Below are 22,390 nucleotides of genomic sequence, written 5' to 3'. Positions count from 1 at the left end.
TGTCAGAAGGCCTGGTGCAGTCATCGGGGCTTCAGCTGCTGCCCAATACATGTCTGTGTTCCTTGACAATCAGCTTAAATGAGGAGATGCCCATTTGGTTTTGACTGTGTTGTAAAACTATTCTTCTAAGCATCTTTCTAAAGACTTAATGTATTTTATTTGTGTTGTTCATGTAGAATGCTAAAAGCCTTTGGAACAAGCAGCGCTCATGTCAGGTCACTATATTACTGCCTAGCGTGGATCCTGTTCTATGAAAGGAATGCTTTACCTTGCTCTCATCTGTGTGTATCTGTGGGTCTGGGGCTATGTTATCTACATGCACACACATCTTTTTGCTGCTGTTCTCATAATATTTATCTGTTCTCAGTATCTCCTCAAGTAAGGAAAACAAAACACTTAGAAAACAAATGAGGAACAGAAGGGTTTAGTGATCAGACACATAATGAGAAGGCAAAGCCTAATTTCCTCCACAAAGACTTATAGCTCTGTGTTTAATTCCCAACTGCTATGCTTTCAGGCATAGTGATCACAGTTGGCTTGGGTAGTGAAATGTCCTTTGGCTGTTAAGGTTCACTGCATTAAACTCCTTGCTTTTGACCCAAACTGCACTTGAAGGTGGAGTTTCCAGACTCTGGGTCAAAGCCTGGTCATTGATCAAATGCAATTTAATCACATTTCTAAGCAATCTGTCCTATGAATGCTAACAAATTCTAATGTATGCAGAACGAGTGAAAAAATCTGTTCATTGCACATTCAAGGAGCTCAGCTTGAGGGATATGAGACTGTTTTTTGAGCTGCAGAGTATCTGTGAGTATTGGTTGCTTTAATTGTCTTAAGGGTTGCAGGTTCAGTACCCCAAACCGATCAACACTTCTTCTGTCTTGTGTTGTTTGCAAGCAAATTCTGCATTTCCATACCTGGCTTCAATTTCATACATCGATACAAATGATGATTTTGAGAATCAATTGGTAAAACTCCAAGAGACTTCAGAGGGAATAGGAGTAATCCAATGCCTTAACAAGAACAGAACAAAACAAAACAAAAACAAATCAAATGAGAAAAAAAAAAAAAAAAAAAAAAACAAAAAACAAAAAAAAAAAAAAAAACAAAAAAAAAAACTCACTATGTTTTCAATAGCTGATATACAGCACAAAATATTCAATTGATTTATTTGGGTCATTAAGCACAAGGACAATTGTTCAAATTATCCAAATTAAAAATGAGTTATTTTGATATGAAACCTCCTGAGTGGCCAGTTCTCAAACTGCCCTGTGATCTTGGTGAACAGTGCCTAAATCAAAGCCCAGACCCATTCTGTAATTGCTCCACAGAGGACAGACACATGTTACTGCTCCCAGGTAACAACAAGGGCAGGCAATCTTTTAAATTTGGAACTTCAGGTCAAGGGCAGTGGTTCCACTCCTGAGCTTTGTCTTTAGTGAGGGAACTCATAAAAAATAACAAAACAGCAATTTAAAATATCAATAAACTACACCGTGAAAGATTGCCATTTTCCAACTGGGAGAATCTAGGCAGAGAAACAGTAACTTGGGAATGATCACACAGTGAGCCCCCAGGCAGAGCTGGAAATAAAAGCTAGAGGTGTGTGTGTGCTCCTATCTGCCACAGCAACCATTCCTCAAACACAGCCCGTGATCCTACCTGGGAAGCCTTGAAATACAGCTCACAATACGATTTGAAATACAGCCGTCCTCGACAGAACTAGCTCATTACTGAGGCTGAGGCAGCTCCAGTCTCCATTTCAGCAGCGCCTTGCAGATGAATTGCTCTGTGGTCCCCAGTTTGGGAGGAAGCCAAAAAATGGCCCTGTCTGAACAAACAGGGCACCGGGAATTGTGGCACTTTGGGGTACGCAACAAAGCACTGGAATTCCAGGGGGTGTGTTGTGAATGCACACCCAGGACTTCCCGGAGCTGTTTTATGCCAGCTCGCAGTGACGAGGAGATCAAATCTATGGTTCTTATCGTTCAAAAACTCTCTGCTAAATATGCACAGCCTTTCATTTTCCATTCATTTCTGAATGAAATGCATGGATGCCAAACTAATCAGGGGCTATAATAGCAAATCAAGAGGCTATAGGATAAATCTCATTATCACAGAAAATGTTTGGTTACTGCAATCCCTTCTTTGTGTATTAATCTTACAATGTTAATTAACAATGTTAGGATGTGTTTGGTATTTTTGTAATGGGATGTTTAAATATCACCACAAACTCTGAGACAACAGCCAGCGTTATCCACGGGAATAAGAGATTATCTGGGATGAGTAGGAGCTTCATTTATATCTGGTGTTTCTACAGAAATACGGGATTGCGTAACTGCCTTTGTTCACGGTATGCAAAGTTTTCAAGGGCAGTGGCTCGTTTATTTGTTTTCCAGTGTGCTTAGCAAGGTCATCCATGAAAAAAGTGTGTTTTTTAATTTGTTTTTGGTTTTTGTTATTTTTAACGACAAAAATAAAAAGGTAGGGAACTCTGAAGTACGATCATCAGGTATTCTTGTTGCCTGCACATATGCAAAGTTTTTAGTGACCTTAGTAGCAGTTACATAAGCATATGGAGAGAAAAACAAACTCTTATTAAATGCTGTAACACATATGGTCTCCTGACAGGATGTTCCAAGCCATGCAGTGATTTTACAGCCCATATGCACTGTGCAGCAGTCCTTTAGTCTCAAAGCGGGAGTCAAAAATAGCATGTCAGCATGAACTCGGCATTCTTTGTCTGTTATGGACAGTCTGCATCTTAATATTGAAATGCACCGGCCACTGTGGCTAGGTGCAGTGAAAAACAACAGTGAAAAAAAAAACAAACCACACGTGTCTACTTGTGACTTGGTTGTAATGGTTGCTAATGTGAAACATGACACGGGATGCAAAAAATAAGCAACAAAGAGTAAGCATGCCGAAGGGGCATGCCGTGAAGCAGAGAGGTAGGGGAGAGGTAAGGGGGCTGGCAGTTTCACGCTGGCTGTGTTGGGGTGATGCGGCCAACACGCCGGGCACGGTCCTGAGCCGAGGGGCATCCTCACAGGGCACATCCACCGGCGGGGCCACGCACGAGGGGCTGCACCAGAGCAGCCCGAGCAGGAGCAAAGCCCTCGTACCACCGAAGGCCGCAGGAGCGCTGGCCAAGCAGCGAGGGCTTCGCGTCTCCGACTCCAGCGGTGCAAACCCAGACCCCCGGCTCCTCCGCACACCTCCCCCCCCCGCAGCCCCTTCCGCAGCCGCCGGGGCCGGGGGAAGCCCCGGGCAGGCGCTGCCCCTCGGGGCGGGCCGTGCCGTGCCGTGCCGGGGCCGGGCCAGGCTCCCGAGCGCTGCCCGGCCGCTGCGGGGGCCCCGGCGGCGGCCCGGGGGATGCGGGCGCTGCGCGGGGCGCGGGCGGCGCTGGCGCTGCTGCTGGCGGCGGCGCTGGGCCCGGGCCCGGCCCGGCCGCACCCGCAGTGCCTGGACTTCAAGCCGCCGTTCCGCCCGCCGCGGGGCCTCTCCTTCTGCCGCCGCTACGGAGCCTTCGGCTGCTGCGAGCCGCGGCGGGACCGGGAGCTGCTGCAGCGCTTCTACCGCCTGAGCGCGCACCTCGACGGGCACACGTACGCCGCCTGCGCCGGGCACCTGCAGGAGCTGCTCTGCCAGGTGAGGGGCGGCTGCTCGGCACCGGGGGGCTGCGGCTGCACGGGGGGGTTGTGGCACGCAGGGGGGCTTCAGGTGGGCAGAGCCGCCGGGTGCCTGAGCGCAGGGCGACGTGGGCACAGGGGGAGCAGCGCCCGCAGCCAGGCGGAGCTGCCTTGGCCCACGGCTGGGTGCGCTAGGGTCGGGGGATCCGCCGGGGTGTGCTCCCCAGGAGCACCTGTGCACCAGCAGCTTGCTCGGTGGGGTTTTGGGCCCTTGGTGGGTGTCTGAGGATGTTGCTCTGCTCCAAGCCGTGAGCAGCTGGGAGCTGGGGGTGCGGGCAGGTACATCCCGCAGAGCCTCCGCACCCTCTCTGGAGCTGCTGAAGACACCCAGGAGGGGAGCTGCCTGTACAAAGCGTGCCCCTCGCTACACCCAGCTCACGGCATCGGGGGTTTCGTTGTGCTGGGTTGCAGCAGCCCGGTAGCATGTGCCAGGTGTTAGCAGTCCTGCTGATGGGTGCAGAGTGATGCCCGAGGATGTGCCCTAGAAACCTCTGTGGCAGCCATCCCGCGCAGGGAGCGTTTCCACAGGGTTGTGTTCTGTGGCCAGGTACGGTAACAGGGTGATCCCAGTCTGTGCGGTGCAAAGCGTCCGACCCTATCATCAGCAGTGGCCTCGTGTGTATGAAAATGCCCCTGAGACAGAATAGTGGCAGCTCTGTGCCGTGCAAGTGTAAATCTGAAATTAATTCAGACAGTGGAGTCTAGTCTGCTGTGCTCAGATGGGATCAAAGTGGCTTTTCAGAAATCCTGCTCTTAGCATTTTGCAGGGAGCTCTTGTGTTTTTGAAAGTGTGAAGAGAAAAAGACAACCCTTTCCCACAAGAGCTTCTAGAGGTTTGACTTTCAGTTCATCTCACGTTGTACTGAAAGCAAAAAAACTTTGAATGTGTTCCTGAAACAAACAGTGGCCAAAAGTCCACTCGCAAGGAGAAGAGAATTTAGCAGTGCCTGCTAAGCAATATTTCTGCCTCTGGAAACGATAAGCAAGTCTCCTGCGTATGTCAGAAACCTGCCTGTTGAAAACTCGTTCAGAAGCAGTGAGGTATTTCAGTGTGGAAAAAATGATTCACTGAAATGTTCTAATGAGCTCAGTGCATCACCAGCCCTAGACGTGGCTACAAATGGTTGCACCTCTGCCCACACAAGCACAAAATGGGAGTCCAGGCACCGCAATTGCTCCAGAACACTCTGCTTTCATTTATTCACTATATAAAATTTATAGCCTATACCTGAATTAGTAAGTGGTTTTCTGGTTTTCTGTGAATTATTCAGCACACTTCTGTCCCTTTCTGCACACAATTCATGATTTCTCTCAAATGTAATCAAATTATTTTGACAAGTGTTTCTTCTTGTACTCGAACAACCTGCAGTGGCCAAGGGACAGGGAGGTCGTACCTCTGTGCAATCCTGAATTCTGCTGTTGAAGCCTGGCATGAGCTCGCTGCTTGCCTTGAAATAGGTTTTCAGAGAAGCAGACCCATCCTGGTGCTCAAGCAGGGTGCCTCCTCTCTCGGAGTGGGAAACCTTCAAACGCAGAAAGGGAAGCGACCACTCCTCACTCCCAATTCTCTTGTTTAAATTGGTTTTCTAAGGCCAAATTTTCAGCCATGACAACTGCCTTGGCAAATGCTGCAGCTCTTCTCTGTCCCTGGCACACCTCTGGGCTCGTGTAACGGAGCTGAGTGCCATTACCCCATCTGCGTATGTAATTTCAGTGTTTTGTGTCACACGTAATCTTCTTTTTACCACATTAATTGCTGCTCATTTGAAGGCATAATAACCTTCATTTTGCAATGAATGGCTTGACATTACAGGGGGAAAGCTTACTGTACACTAATGATCTGTTATATGGCCTCTCAGTTTATTGTGGAATGTAATGGAAAATAAAAATTAAATATTGTGTGCACTGATCTGCTAATTTAAATACTTCAGTATCTTGGATGTTTTATCTTCAGCTGTTGAATAGTGCTGTAATCTGCATTAAGCAGCTCCTGTAGCTTTTGTTTTTGTTTTAGCTAAGCTGGTTTTGCTCAGAAGAAATGCCATCTAGGACTTAAAAAGTGCAGACTTTATTCAGGAAGGATAGTTTCTCTTACTGCATTTCTTGACTCAGTTATTTATCTACCCCATGAAAATAACCAAGCCTCCACTGAGTCATGTTACATTATTTGGAGAGCACTTCTGAGATGCCTGTCGGGAAGATACATTGAAACTGGAAAACATTTTATGTTTATTGCAAGGAAAAGCCCTTGCAAAGCAGAACCGAGTCACTTTGGTCAGTTTGTAATTTACACAGTGTTGTACTGGGTTGCAGTGGCAAAGAAAGAAAATGTGTCTGTCTGGAGGAGTTTTTGTAGTGGAGAATACCACGAGCTAGATGGACTTGAGTCAGCCCTTAGCTGGATCTCCAAGGCTCTCTGAATTAGGGTTGTGCTGCAGCCATTCCCAGGGGCTGTGGATTGGGACTGTCTCTTTTTCTTTTCTCCTTTTCTCTGAGAAAAGTCTCCTTTTCCCCAGTACAGCCTACTAGGGTGATGTAGCAAGATAAGTGTCATCACTGGTTTTTGTTAGTGCTATGGTGGGAATAAATGAATACCCGCACATGGGAGCCAGCTTTCTCCAGGAATATCGAAGATCATTTCCGTGAATGCTGAGATAAACCCACTTTCTAAGATCCTTTCCTCTGTTAATATATTTTCCGAATAAGCCACAACATATGTTGTAATTAAGGAGAAATTTCTCCAATTAGTGCTGCTGCTCAGCTGTTTCAGATCTGGTCCAAAAATGGCTCGAGGCTCTCTCTCTCCCCCTCTAGGAATGCTCTCCATACGCAGCTCACTTGTATGACGCCGAGGATCCCTCCACCCCCGTGCGGACGATACCGGGGCTTTGCCAAGACTACTGCCAGCAAGTGTGGCAAAAATGCCGCTCCATTTTTCGCTACCTCTCGTCAGACCCGGAGTTAGTGGCGCTGGAGAACAACATGGCAAAGCTCTGCCGCTACCTGTCCCTGGAGGACACGGACTACTGTTTCCCACACCTGCTGACGAACGAGAACCTCAACCAGAACCTGGGGCTGGTGACGGCCGATGCGGAGGGCTGTCTGCAGCTCTGCCTCATGGAGGTGGCCAACGGGCTGCGCAACCCCGTTGCGATGGTGCACGCCAACGACGGCACCCACAGGTTCTTCATCGCTGAGCAGGTCGGCCTGGTGTGGACCTACCTCCCCGACCGGTCCAGGCTCGAAAAGCCCTTTCTGAACATCAGTGAAGCCGTGCTTACCTCGCCTTGGGAAGGAGACGAGAGAGGTTTTCTAGGTATTGTCTTCCATCCTAAATTCAAATTTACTGGTAAAGTGTATGTCTACTATTCGGTTGAAGTTCGTTATGAAGAGAGAATCCGAATCAGTGAGTTCAGAATTTCTCCCGGTGACATGAATACTTTGGACCATGGTTCTGAAAGGTATTGTACACACGTTTATGTATTTAAGATCTCAGAAGACAGCTTGTGCATTTTTAAGGACTATTAACGAATAAGACTTATTTAGCTCGTTACTGTTCTTGTGTTCCAGATTGTTACCAAGTTAGCCCAAGTCCATGCCTAGCACACTGAGACGGGGAAAACACTTCCTCCATGGATGAACTGCAAGTGCTCAGGGATAAAACATTCGTGTTTCTCAGTTCAGTGTGTCGGAAACATTAACTGAACTTTGATTGAATGCTATTTACAGTTAGTCAATTTTGTTTTGTTTTTTATTTATGTATAAATATATAAATAGTAAGTAAACATAAATATATAAATAGTAACTACATATAAATACATATATTTAGTAAGGAGGACCTTGATTATCCTTTACAATGGACTTCTGCAAAGCATGAGTGCAATTCATTCCAGTGCTAAAGGTTTCCCAAAGTGATGGAAACAAACTCGGTGATACTGTACCAGCGATGAATTTGTCCTCGTGTTTCTTTATCTGAATGAGAGCTCGACCCCATGACATTACAAATTTAATAGCAAATTAAATAAAATGCAAATCACCATGCTGTTACTGAGAGTATTTTGATTGGAAAATTTATTTGCTTGGGTCTGACCCTGCAGTTGATCCACATTAATATGCAGAGATAATTAGGGGTTTGTTTGTGGCAGTCTATGGGCTTATAACTTGTTGCAGAACCACAGGACTGAACCACCATGTGAAGAGGCCCTTGAACAGCATTCATTTTAAGAATTTTACTTTGTTACACAGGCTGTATTAGGGCTTTCTTGTCACTCAGCCGTGGGTGGTTCTAGCTCAGAAATGCTGATAGGCTGATGACAGAAGGGGGTGCTGGTTTCTGAAGCAGTTGTAGCAATTCAGTGGAAGTAGCACTGTACATGACAGGGAACGAAAATGTAGATGTGCTTCTCAGGAAGGGCCTGTAGACATGGCCAGTCAGCAGCTCAAACCTGCAGATGTCAAAACCCATGAGCTGTCTTGTTTAGAAAGCTGTGGTCCTGCTGTGTTTGTGCAGGCACGGCTCCCACTGACTTCATCCTGAGATGCTGTCCACCAGGGAGCTGCGGGCTGAGGCTCTGTGTGCATTGTGCCTGCTTGCCTGCAGGTTCCTGCTCAATGCATTTTGTTTTTTTTCCATCTTCTTCGGGAGGTTGAGGGAAATCCACATTTCTGATCACACGGGATCCTCCCTCGCTCCTTCTGCCGGCTGCAGCCCGTGTGCTCGGTCAGGAGTGGCAAAGTTTGCAGCAGGTGACAGGATAATTACACGGCTGGCTTCCTTCCCACAGTTTACAGTCTGGTCGGGGCTGTAACTAGCTGTGCTTTCAAAAGGGGAAAAGTTCACCAAAGATGAGGTGTTGCAAGTGATTATTGTCATATGTTTTTGCAGATATTAAAAATAAAAGACCAGCATGAAATCTGGGCTTTTCTAGAAGGTGGAATAAAATAAGCTTCAGTTGTTACACCTGGGAACCTCCACTGCATGTATTCCTGGCTTTACCTTTCTATAAATGTATATTTTCATGTATCTCACTCTTTTCTTGGTAAGAAAGAGAAGCTAGGTGCATAAAAAAAAAAAGAATAAAACAAAACAACCAAAAGATATAAAAGCAAGAGGTGATTAGGTTTTAAAATGAAGGTAAAGGTTGTTGGCACTGCTTTGAATAACCTTTGCTTTGTCAAGACACGGATCTGTTGGTGGTAGTGCTTTTAACAGTTCTGGAAGTTCACAGAGTCCTGTGTATGTAATTGTCCTTTAAGGATTCTTCCCTTTTTAACAATTTAACTATTGCATAAGGTTTGCAAAGTCTTAGGTCGCCTTGAAAGAGCCTGTCACGTCAGTATCATGCCAAATGCTGTACAGATGCACAGATGGACCGGAGTCCTTTCCCTTGCAGATTGCAGTCTGATTTGAGCTGAGATGCCTTTTCTAAAGGAAAAAAAAAAAAAAAAAAAAAAAAAAAAAAGCCTAATAAAGAGGAAGGAAGAATCAGAAGAAAAGTATCATTACAAGTATACCCTGCCATGTACTTTCCCAGATTTTCCTTATTACACGATTTGGTTTTTCTGTAATCCAGAAAATATGTCGGAATTATATAAGGTTGGAAAATCAGTTGTGCCCAAGTAAGATTCAGCAACATGGATACGGAGGAGGACACGTCAAAGCTGGTCTGCAGCCGATTGCATGTGTCAAGGACAAACTGGGCAGATGTTTCTGTGCCCTTTGCTTAGGACTCGTGCAATAGGTAATGCTTCCTTCCTGTTTGCGATTAGGATAATCCTGGAAATCGAGGAACCCGCTTCCAATCACAACGGAGGAGAGCTGCTCTTTGGCGATGATGGCTATCTCTATATATTTACTGGAGATGGAGGCATGGCTGGGGATCCGTTCGGGACCTTTGGAAACGCCCAGAACAAGTATGAGCCCCTAAAACTTTGTGTGCTCCACGTGTCTCCCCTGTTGCCCTTAGGTTGAGAAGAGGAATTGGGGGAGGTAAAACTGGGGGTGTTTTTTGTCCTGGGCTTACTTTTTCCCTAACACCACACTGATATACGTGCATACCTCCCATGGAGGGACTTGTGTTTTCCAAAACAGAAACAACAAAACCCAAGGCTTTTAAAAACCATCTCTGAATGAAAATGCCCCTTAAACTGAGGTCTAGTTTTATTTCCCTTCTTTCTTTCTTTATTTTCTTTCTTCTCCCGATACAGATCAACACTGCTGGGCAAAGTGCTGCGGATCGATGTGAACAATAACGACCGGGGGCCGCTGTACAGAATCCCTCCAGACAACCCTTTCATTGATGACCCCCAGGCTCGCCCCGAAGTCTACGCCTATGGAGTGAGAAATATGTGGCGCTGCTCCTTTGACAGGGGTGAACCTCAAACGAAGGAAGGGAAAGGGCGTCTCTTCTGTGGGGATGTAGGACAGAACAAATATGAAGAAATCGACATCGTGGAGAAAGGGAAAAACTACGGCTGGAGGGCAAGGGAAGGATTCAGCTGTTATGACAAAAAGCTTTGCACCAATTCTTCAATGGGTAAATATAAGTTATCTCTAAATTAGCTACATCTCACACTGTGCAGTTTTCTGTACCTTCATTTTTAATTCCTGTCCTCAAAGCCTAACTGCTTGGTTGAAAACATCCATTTTTGAGATGTAGGTCTTTATGGGTTCAGTCTAGAATGAAACTGACTTGCAGATAAATACTGAAAGTCCAAATGTTGCCATTTTTTTATTTAGGAGAAAAATTAAATGTGCTAGCTGTTGTTTTTCTGGGCAATACATGTAGTTAGTCAAATATCCTAGTGATTCTGTGATATTGAGGGATGATTTCATCTTTTCCACATAAAATAAGCTTTACTGCAGAAGCAAAGAAAATCTGGAGAAATTCTGTTTTTCTCCGTAGCTCACAAGTGGTGACCTTAGAGAAAAAGAAGAACAAATGCAGTCTGTAAGCTGGCCAAACTCTGTGTGCACTGCCTGCTTTGCTGGTAACTGGATGTACATTGTGTTTGGATTCCTTTTAGCTATGCCAAAAAGGAAAATTTTAATTTATTTTTTACTTTTCAAATTTGGGTTCGAGGTATTGGCTGGCTGGCTAAATGCTGGTGTGTGTGTGAGGCCCAGACCACGTCGTGTGCTGGAGCATCTCCGTGTAGATCCAGGGAGGCCACAGGGCTGGCACTGGTTTGTGCTGTCTGAGATTCTGATTTTTTCTCTGTGATGTGCTCTGTGATGTTGTTGCACTTACTTCCATTTATTAACGTAGCTGCAAGCAGAGTGAGAGCACTTAAGTGTTTTTTGATAAAACTTTTGAGAGCACAGAGCAGGTTTTTTGCGCTCCCTCTGCTGAAGCAGTTGTCAGAGAGCCCATTTAGCGCTCTCTGTGTGACAGCACCTCCGCTAGCGTTCATGGTGAGTGCTTTACTGAGGTCTCTGGGGATTCAGAACAATTTCTGATGTCTTTAGAGACCCTTCTGTGAGAACAGTGAAATGCCACAACCCCTGTACGGCGATAAGTGCAGCGTAAGCGTAGGAAACACCTGCTTTAGATGAAGTGCCCCTGGTGCACAGCTGCCAGGTTTGTGACTTGAGGCTTCCGACACAGGGGCAGGGAGGAAGGCTGGGAGGTAGGAGGGGAAGGAGGGGTAGGCCCTACGAGGAGATACCTGTTACCAGGAGTTTCAAAAGGGGAAAGGGGGAAAGAGGAAGCACCCTCAAAATCAAGTCATCTCCCTTTGTTTTGCCTCTGTCTTGTGTTTTAACTTAATTTTGCAATGAATGTTCCAGAGCTACATTTTGCCTGTGCCATACCATAAATATTTGATGGCCCTTTCAGGTTGAGCTCCCCCATTTGAGAGAAACACAAGCTATTCGCACTGACATCTGACATATCCTTTCATCAGTGCCTGCAGTCTGGAGTCACCTGTCTCTTTTTTCTTGCCTTTCACCACATAAACCCAGCTGCATTGGGCAAGCATCTCCTGCACAGAGGCAGTGTGTCTGAAAGCAGCCTGCAGACTCAGGCAGGCTGGTTAGAGGTTGGCCAGAAGCAGCACTAACAGAGCCTGGTTGTGGAGGAGAAGAGCTCAGATGAATGGTCAGGTTTTGGTGGAAAGCACTCGGGCTTATCAGGAATTCATCCCATATTGCAGGTGGGACTCCAACTGGTCTCCCTGAGCTGATTTGTCCTTTGTTAGCTCACCCAGCTAGATGGGGCTATCAAATTTGTTTAAGAAAAGAGAAAATCAAACTAAGTTTGTCTCCAGCAGCAGTTCATTTGATTAAAGGTGCTCAGGTGAACCCAATGGTACTGTGCTAGTCTCAGACCCATCTACAGAAACAACCAGTCTGCATCATACGCAACACAAGGCACACCACAGATGTTTTCTCTTTGACAGATGACGTGCTTCCAATCTATGCGTACCCACACAAAATGGGGAAATCTGTTACGGGAGGCTATGTCTATCGAGGTTGTGAGTCTCCAAACCTGAATGGCCTGTACATATTTGGTGATTTTATGAGCGGGTAAGTAAATATTTCTGACACTAAGCTGTTACCTCCAGCCGAAGTCCTCCAGTGGTGCTACACCTGCTTGCAAGTGCTGGTGCTGCGTGACCACTGCTGGCCTGCTGCTACGTGCTGCTTGCAAGCAGCGTGCAGAGCCCGGCAGCTTATGGCAGGGGGCTCACGTGGCACGTTTTATACAGCCTTTGCTCCACGTTGCTCTACAGGAATGTGATCTCCGTGTGCCAGCAGCTGTTGATGTCACTGGTTCACACTGTGTCAGTACAAATAAAGGGGCAACGATATGGTGTTCACTTAGAATATAGAAAATAGTGTAAAAATGCATACAAATACATCCTGAAAACAGACAAAGAAAAAAAAAAAACATAAACCAAACAACAACAACCCCCCCAAAAAATCTCTGATGCAACATTTGCAGACACCAAAGATATTAAAAAAAAAAATCCATTAAAATCCCTTAAATTCTCCCCTATTTCAAGGGCTTGTGCTGCCCCTGAAAGAGAAGGTATTGTGGGTGTGTCTAATGTATCTGTTTTGCTTTTCATTTCTCAGAGGAGCTGCAGCTCATATTGTAGCTAATGTGGGTAGAAAGCATTAAACATCCTTTCAGTTTTCCTAATTAACGTTCATAAATCATCCTCTTGGTTGTTTGGTGCAAGTTTTTTAATTTTTTATTTTTTTTTTCCTTTGCAGACGCCTGATGTCTTTGAAGGAGGATCGTACCACCAGAGAGTGGCAGTACAGTGAAATCTGCATGGGGACGGGACAAACCTGCATGTTCCCTGGGCTTATCAATAACTATTATCAGTACATCATCTCTTTTGCTGAAGACGAAGCAGGTAATCATTTAATTTATCTCACCCTGAATGACATGCTTACAGTTTCTCTTTGCAGTGAAACACCTGAGAAGAGGCCATGGAGGCCATCCATTGATGGATGCAGGAAAGCAGATGTAATGGGCAGTAATTAGGAATTTGCTCATTCTGACCTGGAATATTTGCGCCTCTCAAAGTGCAACAGAGTGAAAGCTCTGTGTTACATCTCGAATGAGGCATCTGCAAAGGGCTGTTTAGGAGCATATTTTCTTAATGTCACTTGGGATTTTGCTCTGCGTAGGACTGACAGATGTAGTCTCAGCGGAGCTTTACATAGCTGTATTTGTAACATTTTGCATTCCAGGAAGGAACTGCTGAAAAATCACAGAATCATTAAGGTTGGAAAAGACCTCCAAGATCACCTGGCCCAACCATCCCTCTAACACCAATATCACCCACTAAGCCATGTCACTAAGCACCACATCCAACCTTTAAATGTTTTAGATATTTACATTGTATTTCAGATATATATATATATATTTCAGTGGCATATAAGATACTTAATGCTAAAGTCAGTGTATTTATGAAAAGTGTAATTTTTAAATGGAAGTTTTAATTCTCAACTAACATTGAGAAGCCAGTCCTGGGATGAAACCTGCTGGTTGTTACCTTTGTACAGCAACATGGTTAATTACCGAGCACTGGAGATGGGCAGGCAGAGTGTGCAGCTCCTGGCTGTGGACAGACAGACTGACAGGGAGAGAATGAGCCCTGCAGTGAAAGCTCTGTTGCTAAGTAGCTTCAGGTGTGGCTGGGAAAATGCAGAGTTGGTGTGTTATGGCCCAGTTCTTAAATGTCTGTTTTTCCTATACAGTTGTACAGATCATTCCCCATGTGGATGTTGGGGAATCATGCATTGTGCTTTCCTGTTTTACAATGGAAATTAAAACCATCCAAATTCAGTATTAGCTGAAAAGTTTGAATTTGGAATTTTTTTCAAGTTAAAATCCATTTTCTTTAATTGCCAGTGTTCATGGAAGGTACAGCTGTTTTGCAGTGCTGTGATGAGAAGAATATCTCACCCTAAAATCAGGATGACATGGCTTAAACGAGTGTTTTAGAGCCAGGTGGATATTTGGCTGGAGTCTGTTCTCAGAGGTAGTTTTGCCTTGAGCTTGTTTTGTTATAATGGAAAGGAATTTGTCAATAACAGTTGAGTGAGTTTTTTCCCTGCAGTGAGCACGTCTTTGGTGTGCAGGCAGCCTGGTTTTACAGGTTTACCACACAGTTTATTTTAGGAAGCTTTTCTTCACAGAAATGTTTATTTTTGAGGCTGTTGTACTGATGAATGTTAATCCAGCCAGAGCAGTGGATGTATTGACATAGTGGGGACACCTGTATTTTTGGCTGATTGCACACCCACTGGAAAGGCAACAGCCCCATCCCCTGGCAGCTGAGCGTGTCAGGGACACCCCAGGTACCATGCTGTGTCTGCAGGGTGCACATGTGACAGCCTGTATGCTTCAGGGACCCCACATCCATATTTCTGCCTGGTAATTTCCAGAAGAGAAACTTGGGATGTGGAAGGAGAGTGTTGGAGTGGACTGCTTGTCCTGGCCCCTGCTGCACAGTGGGAGGAGAGGGATGGAAATGCAGTTAAGAGAAAATACGTCAAGTAAATGGTGATGGAAATTGTTTGGCTGAAGGTCGAGCCCTACCCATGCAGCTTGACAGAGCTGTCACAAATCCAAATGCCTTTCTTGTGAGATACATTTCATTTTGTGAGAAAGCAAAAACAAAATCTTGTTCTCCTGTAATTCACCCCAAAGGAGTGCTTCGTTGAAAAAGGCAGAAAGGAGTGTGAACAGTCTTAATTTCCTTTCATTTTGTTTCAACAGAAGGAATTTAGGGTTTTACTGTTTTACATTAGTGAAGCTAAAGGACACACTAAACATTTTTCCACCAAACATGCAGCGCAAATTTGTCAAAATAATGTTTCGTAGAATCATGGAATGGTTTGGGTTGGAAGGGACATTAAAGATCACCAGTTCCACCCTCTCTGCCATGGGCAGGGACACCTCCCACCAGAGCAGGCTGCCCAAAGCCCCATCCAGCCTGGCCTTGAACACCTCCAGGGATGGGGCACCCACAGCTTCTCTGGGCAGCCTGTGCCAGTGCCTCACCACCCTCACAGTACAGAATTTCTTCCCAATATCTAAACCTACTCCCTTTTAAGTTAAAAGCCATTACCCCTTGTACCATCACTACAATCCCTGATTGTCCTTCCCCAGCTTTCTTTGCCCCCCTTTAGATAAGTTTCAAGGCAATATGTAAAAGTTCCATCTCACTGAGTGTGTTTTTTTTGCCACTGCAATGCAGATGAACACTCATTACAATCCCAAATGCAAAGCCGCACTGTTTGCCTCAGTAGCCAGACCCCTGTTTGTCAGTCTCATCATTTCTTGATGCTCCATGACCTGTGATGCTGAGCGCCTTTGTGCTGTGCAGGACAGAAGCTCCACAGAGAGTTTTCATGGCTGTGTGTGATCTTTTTCCCAGGGGAACTTTACTTCATGTCTACTGGCGTACCGAGCGCCACGGCTCCCCATGGAGTGGTGTACAAAGTGGTGGACACCTCCAGGTAAGGGATGCTCCTGCTGCGAAGCCCAACCTTGATGCTGTGCATCCAGGTACCCTGTGCCCAGGCAGCCAGAGCTGACCCTGCTGTGCTTGCTCAGACAAAGCAGAAGGACAACAAAAAGGAATGTCGAAAAAGTACAGTCTTAGTTGAGTGTTTTAGGAGGGAAAATGGCTTGGGCGAGGAAATCGGGCCATTGTCACACTTTTGGGATCCCATGGGCTTGTGTCTAAGGCTGGACAAGGCAGGGAAGAGCAGTGTTTTACGGGAAGACTTATAGCTGTTTTTTCCAAGTTGGTGTTTTTAAAACATTACTATTGTTGGCCAAACCCCAGAATATTTTTAGCTAGACATGCAGGATGGGACTTTTTAAGACTTCGTTTTTATTTTTTCAAACGAATTAAATTTACAGCTTTAGCTATCTGAGCATTCTCTTGAACCAAACCACTGTTCTATTTTTATGTTGGAAAGGGACCCCAAACTGAAACAGACCCCAGCGCTGCTGCCTGTTTTCCTCTGACTCGTCCTCTGTCAGGAGCATTTTCCATTAGCTAACACAGTGGAATAGTTCCTGTAAACTGTGTATTAAGAGGCTTGTATTACACAACCTTTGCAAAAATAAGAAAGCAGAAGTCAAAAGACAGTTGCAAGTTCAATTTTAAGAAGTTTCTTTAGTCTGTAGGCAGTAGCAATATGAATAAGAAAGAATTCACAGGGAAATTCATAAAAGTAGGAATATAATATCCCTGTGGCACGACCAAGAAGAACTTTTTGCCTTCCACAGAAATGCAAATGGAAACAATCCTAATTACAAAGGAGTCATATCCTCCAAACACATGCATCATGCATTTTTGAACCAGTTTGAAAACCTCTGAAGAAGCTACAGATTAACAAGCAACCTTCATAGGAAAAAGTGATTACGAGCTGGATGTAACTTCTCAGAAGTGAGCTGTAATTCCATGGCACACAGATCTGTGTCAAAATAATGTGTGGTTCTAAGAGAAAGCCTCTGTAGGAGACGCTTCGAGTTCTTGTTTGAAACTAATGCATTTTTGGTACTACTAAAATGGCAAGTCATCAGCAGTGACAAATCACAGACCTCTTTATTCTCCACCTGGCTGCTTTCCACGCTTGTATTGACTGTGATAAAAGGGAAAGTATTTTGTTTTGGCTTTGTGTATGAATAATAGTCTGTTATTTCGCTTCTCTGAAGACAGCCGGAAAAGTTGCGTTAGTATGACCTTTGTATCAGATGTTCAACATACGCTGTCTAGTTTTGTGATTTCTAGTTTCAGTCTGATTAATCTCTTTCTGGATTGCTGGGACCTGCCAATGTTTTATTTCCTTAATGGATTCAGCAATGGCAAGTGAAAACACAGCCAGAGGACTCCATTGACTTGTGAATATTTGGACTTTGATCAATGGAGATATGTGATTGTTTAATTATGTTTTCTACTGTAAGAGATTTCTTGGATCATTTAAACAGATTTTTTTTTCCAGTGAGCATTACATTCATCGAAAAACAATGGGAAGCAAAGGCTCATGATGCCACTGGAAAGGAATTAATTGTACGCCCTATGTGTCCCTTTTTTCACAGGAGAGCACCACCAGGAAAATGCCGAGTTGAGCCTGTGCCAGTGAAAGTAAAAAGCAAGCTCATAAAGTTTGTGCCAAAGGAGAGTAAGTGTCATTGTTGCTGGTTATTATGGGTGTGTGTTAGCTGGCAGTAAATATAAACTCAAAGCTTGCACTCTCCCTGTGTGTGGAGACCACCCAGAACTGCAGGCTTCAGAGTATCCTCAAAATTAATTCTTGCCAGCTGGTTTGAATCCGAGGAGTTGGTTCAAATAAGGCATGAGGCAGGAGGTATTTCCCCTCTCCGAGCCATGTGAAATCTCTGCAGTTTTTGCCCTTGTACACTTACCCTTTTCTGTGCTGCATAATAACTGTTTCATTACCAACAACTCGCTTTCCCCATGACTGTTTCTGCACCGAGACCCGGTGCTCTGTGGCATTTTTCAGCGATAAATGATTTTTGCAGTGCCTTCAGGAAGTGAGGAACACTTGAGGAGATGAAGGATATTATGGCTAAAGGGTTGGGAAATAGCTCATTGAGCAAGGCGAGGTTTGAGTCATTGTTAGTTGTAAGAGGGAGAATATGTGATGAGAAAATGCTCACAAAAGACTCGAGTGATCAGCCATTCAGGTGAACTTTTGGCTTATCCAAACCCTCCAGGGCTTCATGATTGCTTCATACTGAATGAAGCATTGTGCTGCTAAAAGTGGAGTAGTCAAAGATGTAGATGAAGCTGCAGCAACCCAAGCGCTGTGTTAAATGCAAAGAATTAAATACACCATTAAGTTCTCAAAATTAGATTAGGCAGCATTACATTTCTTTTCCTCTATGCATTTTGTTTACACGTGTAAGTACGTAGCCAGTTCTCTAACAACTTCGTAATGACGTTAGTGTTACTGTAGGAACTCTAATGTCAGACTCCTCTTATTTAATTTTTAATTACATTAATCGCATTACACTGCATTTGAATCATTGATGAGTTGTACAGCTTTGACTTCACAGAGGAATGAGGGCACTCATCACCTTTTAAGATTGAGTCTTTAGGGTGGAACAAGATCTAAGGGTAATTATTAACTGTTGACATGCCCAAGCACTCAGCACCTCTGTAGAAACATTTTCCTTTGCAAGCTGTGAATGCAGTTTCCAAGCATTATTAACTTTTTTCATGTTCAGCCAGCTTTGTCTCTGTTTCTTCATAAGCTTTATTCTCTATGCAAGTCCAAAGTTCAGGTTTTTAAACTATACACATAACTAAATCTTTTTGATTTTGTTTAAAAGGTAGTTTTCATCACATTGTAATGTAGAAGCAGTGGAGAGATTCCGCTAAGCCTTTCAAGAACTGAATTCACATTCAGGTGAAAACTAAGCATGAAAAATTTGATTCAGAAGCATGAAAACAAGGAGGTAGAGCTGTAAATATGTTGCTGTTTGGTTAGTGTTTACTGTGAGTGTGACAGAATAAGCAAAGCACTCAGCTTGCATTAGCTGGAAGAATGAATTTGTTGCAAAGTGTATTTAATAAACAGTCCACTGAAGAGTAACATAAAGGTAACAACTTGATTGAGAGACTTGCTACATACCATTCTATGAGCTCTGGGATTTGGGAGTGCTTTTCCAGATCAGATTCCAGCACCCGAGGTGTGCACAGGTAAGGATTTCACATTTATGTCTTGCATTCAGAACCTCAGCTTCCAGAGAAGGCAAAACTTTTCATGCTAGCAATACCTTTTTTCCCCAAAAAACATTATTTGGGAGGCTCTTTCAAAAACCAAACCACTGCATGGGTTTGTCTTTTGAGAGCAATGGATATTAAGCATGGAAAAGACAACTGTATTTTTCCCTGTCTCTTCTACAAAACAAATGATGAATGAGAATGGATAAATCTAGGAAATCATCCAAATGTTGTGATGTCTTTGCAGATGTATGGACACTGTCAGAGCTCAATTGATTATTGTTCCAAATAATTCTGAATTGCTTCCTTCTGACAAGCTAAAACTTGTTTTTAAGCTAAAAATAGAGCATATGTGAATAAGCAAGTCCAGTTACGCCTGGAAACTGTGACAGTAAAGAATTTTCAGCTCTTTGGAGTTCAAGGATCTTTTTTTTTTTTCTCTTAAGGAAGAAAAAAACAACCCCAAATCCTGTTTTATGTGTTGTCCTGGCAACTCCCTTCTTTTTGCACATTCCAGTTACCAGAGAGAATTGATTTTGAATGTTCGCGATTTCAGCCCCTTGAATAAAGCATCTGGCACAGTGGGGAGGCCGGAGCGCTCGCTCTTGTAATGATCCCGTCATTAGTAATGAGGAGAATGGCAGGAACAGTGTGTCTCTCTACAGCGCTTTCAGCAGGGGAGAAGGGTCCGGTGGGGAACTCCTCTTCTGGCTGTGGAACTCCAGCGCCGACCCTTTAATGTCCATCCTGAAGTTTTGCCAGTAGACTGCTTGGAAATTGGGTAATGTTTCCTTCTTGGAAGAGTCTTATTTATTGGCATTAAGCCGTGCAGTCATCTCCGCTAACTAAAAGCAGCAGGCGTCTCTAGCTGATGAAATACTGGCTTACAGGGAACGCTTTTGCTTCTCAACAGGACCAAGTAAGCAAATTCCAAGAGAGGAGTTAAATCAGTCAAAAATCAGCACCGTATTTGTATCGTGATCCTTAAGCAGTACCTTCCGAATGTCACACTGATAATTTCCTGGGTTATTCCCCAACAGAACTCATTGTGAAAACACCAACGCCACGTCCCCGACTGAAGACCACAACCGAGGCCCCGGGGAGAGGCTGGCCAGACCCTGCAGCGTCCCACACGCCAGCCCTGGACCGAGTGGACCAAATCCCAGTGCTCCCAGTGAACAACAGCAGGATGCCGGTCCCCACCCCAGCACCAAGCCCCAGGGCCCCCAAGCCTGGGAAGGGGGAAAGGAAGGGACAGCGCAGGAAGAAGAAACCCCGCAACGGCGCCGTGCGGCTGATGGACCACCGTGGCCGTGGACGGAACCGGGGCCGGGTGGAGGTCTACATCGACGGAGAGTGGGGCACAGTGTGTGACGATGGCTGGAGCTCGGTGGCCGCTGCCGTGGTGTGCCGCCAGCTGGGCTTCCCCCATGTGGTGAGGGCCAGCAAGAAGGCAGAATTTGGGGAAGGGACCTCGCTTCGTATCCTCCTGGATGACGTCCAGTGCTCGGGGCAGGAGAAGACGCTGCTGGAGTGCGCCCACGCCGAGGTTGGTACGCACAACTGCTCCCACGAGGAGGATGCCGGTGTGGTGTGCAGCCAGGAGGAGGTGTCAGACTGGTGATGGGAGCTGGAGAAGGCAGCTGAGTGACAACGAGCACGTCCCCTTCTTGCCCAACCCTCTAAAGCAGCATGAGCATTGAGGAGGGTGTGATCTGCCCGGGGGATGCCACGTCTGTTTGAAGTCATCTTGGGTTTTCTTCACCTTCATCCCCATGCATCTGCCTTGGAGGAAAAGAAAAAGTAGGACGAAGAGGTGACTCGAGAGTGCGTTGTGGGCAACTAACAGATTTGTGTGGGGTCTTTTCCAAGCAGACAAATCCAAACCTTAGCAATTACACATAAGAAAAAGGATGCCCTTTCTCTTGCCCTTTCACCTTTCAAAATGCAGCATTGCCCAGCCATGCTTCACAATGTTTAGCCAAAAAAGAAATTCCCAAATGACCATATTTCACTTTTGCTTATGGAGGTGTTTGCATTGTTCTCCTTGCTTTGCTGTTTGTAGTTCTCAGTGGTGGTTTCTAAGTATGCATAAATCGGTGCCTTTCTTTGCAGAATACAAAAGTAGAATTTTTTGTTAACTTTTCATGTGCTAGTTTAAAGGAAAATGGTTCTTTTGTAATGCTTAATGTTGGTGTAAGCCTATGGATTACTGAAGATAACCATGTCTAAGCAACAGTCAGGTAAATCAGAAAAAGTTGTAACATCCTAACATACTGCCTGGAAAACAGTTCTCCAGGTTACCATAGTCTAAGGGAAAAGAAAATCTGGTCTTCTGTACACAAAGAGGATTGATAGTCAATTCAACCCTGAAGATACTTTGTATACATTTTCCACTTTCTCAAGCATTGTGAAACCATGTGATTTTTGCATTCCGTTTTCACAGTTGTGGAAGATGCAATGTTGTGGGGTAGTAATCCTGTAACATGTACCCCTTTTGAAAGAATATTAAAAACTAAAACAAACAAACAAAAAAATTTGTCTGAAATGTGTTTTTCACCAGTGTAGTGACTGGAGACATGGATTCATCTTTTGAGGTGTCTGCATTGGATAGGATTTTGCCTGATTATTTTTTTCCTGATGTAATTGGGGTAGGTTTTTTTCTTACCGTTCACACAAAAACATGAGGAAGACACAATGAAACAAGTGCAAAATGCCTAGTGCATCCAGCAAAGTCCATAAGCAAGACCTGGTATCAGAAGCTCTTCCTGTGGATATTTCAATTCCCCACTTTCAAGTTGACGGTATCATCTTAAGCCCAGAACATAGATGTATATGGTAATGTGTATGGTAAATAACATTGTTTTAAATGGCTTTTCCTGAACTTTTTCATATTTCATTAAATGCTTTTCGATATTAAAGAGTTACCTTCACTATACAAAGCAGATGAACAGGAAACTAATGCTGCTTCCCTAGTTCTTATTAAGTCTAAAGGGGAAAAGAGACATATAAAGTGCCTTTTGCATAATAATTCTCTTCTTTGTAAAACCCCCAAACGCTGCCAGGAACCAGCCAGCAGGCCTTTCCTACTGCAGGGAAGGTGCAAGTGCATTTGTTTAAAGTGCAGAAATTCATTTCAAGCACATCAAAACGTTCAGGAAACAAGAGAGGCCTTTGTAAATTCTATTAAAAGAGCTGGCAGCTATTTAGCTGATGGGACTAGAGGGCTGGAAGAAAACTGAAGGCAAAGACACCTTTCTTTTCCAGAGTTCCTCATTTCTTTTGGTTCCTTAGCCAAATTTCAGCTAGCTCTAGCTGTGAGATTTTAAGGAAATTCATGATCACAGTAGTGCTTAAAAATGTGTGGGTAAAAAAAAAAAAAAAAAAAAAAGTCCTGAGTAACAGAAGATATTTTAAAATTGAGATGAATCAGGGATGTCTGCCACAGACCAATTAGGCAGGAATTTCAC

General features: G+C 44.6%; 1 protein-coding gene across 1 annotated transcript; it reads left to right on the top strand.

Annotated features, from left to right (window-relative positions):
• Positions 1–3,274: 3,274 nt before the first annotated feature.
• On the top strand, positions 3,275–21,804 carry HHIPL1 (HHIP like 1). The gene is made up of 9 exons (XM_068682789.1): positions 3,275–3,651; positions 6,507–7,153; positions 9,462–9,605; positions 9,900–10,228; positions 12,093–12,219; positions 12,913–13,058; positions 15,594–15,675; positions 17,270–17,352; positions 19,961–21,804. Exons 1-9 carry the CDS (start codon positions 3,376–3,378, stop codon positions 20,542–20,544), a joined length of 2,418 nt encoding a protein of 805 aa, XP_068538890.1. The 5' UTR covers positions 3,275–3,375; the 3' UTR covers positions 20,545–21,804.
• Positions 21,805–22,390: the final 586 nt, after the last annotated feature.

This window comes from Anas acuta, chromosome 5 (genome assembly GCF_963932015.1).
Source record: "Anas acuta chromosome 5, bAnaAcu1.1, whole genome shotgun sequence".
Classification (NCBI taxonomy): domain Eukaryota; kingdom Metazoa; phylum Chordata; class Aves; order Anseriformes; family Anatidae; genus Anas; species Anas acuta.
The sequence above is the reverse complement of the archived record's forward strand: the minus strand, read 5'-3'. Positions and strand labels throughout refer to the sequence as shown.

Coding starts and splice junctions, on each gene's coding strand:
- HHIPL1 (XM_068682789.1), top strand. CDS start 3,376: ATGCGGGCGCTGCGCGGGGCGCGGGCGGCGCTGGCGCTGCTGCTGGCG. Junction 3,652..6,506: donor TGCAGGAGCTGCTCTGCCAG/GTGAGGGGCGGC, acceptor CTCCCCCTCTAG/GAATGCTCTCCATACGCAGC. Junction 10,229..12,092: donor TTGCACCAATTCTTCAATGG/GTAAATATAAGT, acceptor TCTCTTTGACAG/ATGACGTGCTTCCAATCTAT.